The 4022-nt window shown below is 47.4% G+C and overlaps 1 protein-coding gene across 1 annotated transcript; it reads right to left on the reverse strand.

The window, feature by feature from the left end:
* Positions 1-1121: 1121 nt before the first annotated feature.
* Positions 1122-3002, reverse strand: LOC108364042 (uncharacterized). The gene has a single exon (XM_017617593.1). The coding sequence runs from the start codon at positions 3000-3002 to the stop codon at positions 1122-1124; it is 1881 nt and encodes a 626-aa protein (XP_017473082.1).
* Between the last annotated feature and the right edge of the window lie 1020 nt (positions 3003-4022).

The following is a 4022-nucleotide window of genomic DNA, read 5'->3' on the forward strand; positions in this document are numbered from 1 at the left end:
TTAGGCAGCCAACGAAGGGCGTATATAACTGTATGCAGAAGACGTTGTAAGGAGCTATACCGCTCTGTTAGCAGAATGAGCTGTCCATCGATTCGGCGAGTTGTGAGCCGGGGCGGATTGGATATGCCAACCAGCAAAGTCGCAACCCTTTCTTCCTCTTGTACGACGGCCATCTCTTCAAGCGTCGGCACAACAGGGTTATCTCCAACATTCCGAATTATACGAAGGAATTGTGGTCCCTTCCACCACAAATCATGATCTTGCAGTTCGCGAACCAACATACCTCGGCTGGCGCAATCAGCTGGTTGTCAGAGCGTACATGGAACCACCTGCCCGGCTCAGTAAACTCCTGAATCCTGCTTACTCGTTTCGAAACGAATGGCTTTAAAGTTGATGGTGACTTGTGAATCCATGCCAACGCAACAGTGGAGGCCGACCACATGTAGTACGTCACATCTCCAAATATCAGCGCTTGGCGAATGTTGTAGAACGTCTCAGCAAGTAGATACGCCGCGCTGAGTTCCAAGCGAGGTATTGTTGCCCCTCGCAATGGTGCAACCTTTGTGCGCGCCGTCAAACGTGACACAGTAGAGCAGCCATCCAATGATGTTGTTTTGACATAGATCACTGCTGCATACGCCCGTGTACTGGCATCTTCGAACCCGTGAATCTCGACCATATCATTGGGTGACATCTTTAGCCAGCTCGATCGGTAACGCAACCATTCTTCACACAAATTTTCAGGTAGTGGAGAATCCCAGCTGAGGTCGGTCTTTCAGAGGGTCTGAATAAAAATCTTTCCCATGACCATAACTGGTGCGATTAAGCCGGTTGGGTCGAATAGTCGTGCCACTTCGCTAAGAGCACGCCGTTTGCTTGTTGGACCTGACAACGAAGAAAAGTTGAGCCTAAAAAACAGTTGATCAGAAGATGGATCCCATCGCAATCCAAGTACCGTTAAGTCCGGAGGTCCAATGTTCAACTCCGGTGTTGGCTTCTCTGTCTCGTTCAATGTATGCAGAACCTCAGCGTAATTGGAGTTCCACTTCCTTAACCTGAACTTTCCGGCAGATAATATGGTATCCACATTTCGGGCAACCGTCAGGGCTTCGTCACAAGTATCACAGGAAGTCGTCAACATAGAAGGAGGAAAGTATTATGTTCTGAGCTTCTGCAGCCCGTCGGGGATCTACTACGAGGGCTTGATTGTCATTAGCGCATTGATGGAGTGCGCGTAAAGCGTTAAACGGGCTACATGCCATACCATACGTAACGGTAGTCAGCTGGTATATTCCAATCGGCTCGACTGGACGTTCACGCCACAAAATACGCTGATAGTTGCGGTGCGGAGCAGTGACAAGTACCTGCCGAAATATTTTCTCAATATCCGCCGTCAGCGCCACCCGATATCGTCGAAACCGAAACAAAATATTAAGCAAAGGCTCTTGAATTTGAGGTCCAACCATTTGAACATCATTTAAGGATACCCCACTGGAAGTCCGGGCCGAGGCGTTAAAAACCACCCTAAATTTTCCCAACACAGCATAATGAGGGATGTAGTACGCTGTCGAAGGATGTGTTGTTACGGGCTCCATGTGTGCTAAAGCTGAATATTCTCGCATAAAATCTACGTACTTCGAACGCAGATCCTCATTGGATGCCAGTCTTTTTTCTATCCGTAGGAATTGCTGTAGTGCATATGTATGGGAATCACCCAGAGACGCTAATGTGCTGCGGAACGGTAAGTGGACCACATATCGCCCTTCACTATTGCGGGAATGTGTCGCGGCAAAAATGCGTTCACATTCGCTGGTGTTGACACTATGCGCCAAAGAAGGAAGTTCCTCCCACTGCCAAAATTTGTGAACGAGCTCATCCAACGGCGTTTCAGACTCATCGATTTGCGCGTGGAGTGATTGGAAAGGTGATTCAGTCAAATTTGCTTCGGTAGCTGGGCCAAATACCACCCAACCAAAACGAGTGGATCGGGCATGCGGCTGATTCGCCTTACCACTGATAATGCCTGCCTCCACAATGATGTCCCAAACATCCGCTCCGAGGAGAATATCGACAGGGGCTGGAGTACCGAAGTGAGGATCCGAAAGCGGAAGTCCGTGCAAATGGGTCCATCCAGAAGTAACAATATGAACCCCTGGCGTTGGCGAGGTGATTGAAGGAATAATCAGAACATTCAGGTTGATCGCAAAGTTCGAAAGGTGAGATTTCAAAGTGAGTTGCGCACTACCTGAAGTACGCGTATGGTTCGATGCCCCGATACCTTCTACTGCTACATTATGTCTGAACCTGCGTAGTTGTAATTGATTTGCTAATCTCTCAGTTATGAAGCTTGCCTGCGAACCTGGATCGCAGAGAATTCGTGCAAGGCGACGTTGATGCGAGTCTCCAATAGCATAAGCACAGACCGTTGCTAACAGTACCGTAGGATGACCGTAAGTCAAGCATGAAACTAATGGTTTACCCTTTAAAGAGTCGCGCTTTGGTGCCCCGACGGATGAGTTGGATGGGTCTTCACGGCAAAATAAAGTATTGTGCCTTCGGCCGCAACGTTTACATCCACCTGAAGTGCATTGACGGGTCATGTGACCCCTCTTCAAGCAATTGAAGCACAAGTCGGTAGCTTTCAGTGCCTTGAAGCGCTCCTCCGGTCCCAGCTCTAGTAATGCACGACAGCGCATGATACGATGTTCTCCCACACACTTAACACATGTCCCTTCTCCAGCCTTGGCGAGATGGGTTTGTAACGAGCGATTCCCTTTGCGTCCATCCGGCAGGGCGGTCCCGATCTTTCGAGGGACAATAGCAGCAACCGAATCACAGGCAAGTCTATGCGCACGCCTTTCCAAAAATTTCAGCAATTCCTCCAAGTTAGGAATCTCCGATGTTGACAAGCTCAGATTCCAGTGGCGTTGAACGGTGGTTGGAATTTTCGAGAGCACTATAGGTACCATAATAGCATCCCAAGAACTCACGGGCAGCTTCATGACTTCCAAAGCCCGGAACGACTCACGCACGCTGTCCACTGGAACCAATAGCGCCTTTTGTTTATCGTCGGATGCGGATTGCAGGCGCAGAAACCGGGTGACATGGATTTCGGCCAGGTGCCGTCTGCTGTTGTACCTGTTATTCAAGGCCTTCCAATTTTAACCCAAACGCTGAGTGTTCCGTAGTCTCTAGTGATGTTGTGGGCTTCACATGAGAGTTTGCCTTTAGTTGCCGAGAGATGAGTATCACTGCATCATTGTAGAGGACTTCTACCTTTTGCAATAGGGCCTCGTGTAGAGCCAATTCCTCAGCCGTGGCATTGCTAACTAGTTTATCGTGGTTAACCTCAAACTTTGCAAAATGTGAGCGGAGTGCAGTCAGCTCCTGCTCCAGCTGACACTTGTCCCAATTCGCGAAATTAAGTCGAATTCTTTCTGCAGCCTTTTCAATTGCATTGCCTGCAGCCAGTCGTAAATTCAGCTCCGCCATGTCGATAAAAAAAAAATTCTCAAGTCCTCACAGGAGGCACCAAAATATGTAGCAAAGTCGTTGTACGTTGAGGTTATCCAAAAACCAAAAAAAAACATGAGGTCCTTTCTTTTATTAGAGATGGTAAAAAATATTACAAAATCGATAACTATTTATATTGAACAATGAAATACAATAGGGATGCCAACTAATCATGTAACGGGTGATTTTTTTGAGGTTAGGATTTTCATGCATTAGTATTTGACAGATCACGTGGGATTTCAGACATGGTGTCAAAGAGAAAGATGCTCAGTATGCTTTGACATTTCATCATGAATAGACTTACTAACGAGCAACGCTTGCAAATCATTGAATTTTATTACCAAAATCAGTGTTCGGTTCGAAATGTGTTTCGCAAACCCAATTGCTGCGAACGGCGACGAATCGACATTTCACGGTCTTCAGCAACACTCTCAGAAACAGACGCAATATTCTCTTCTGTACGCACTGTACGCATTCGTGTGGTTGGTTTAATGTCCAATAAAGTAAAC

This window comes from Rhagoletis zephyria, unplaced genomic scaffold, assembly GCF_001687245.7.
Source record: "Rhagoletis zephyria isolate East Lansing unplaced genomic scaffold, Rhagoletis_zephyria_1.1 Rzeph_scaffold_01448, whole genome shotgun sequence".
Taxonomy (NCBI): Eukaryota; Metazoa; Arthropoda; class Insecta; order Diptera; family Tephritidae; genus Rhagoletis; species Rhagoletis zephyria.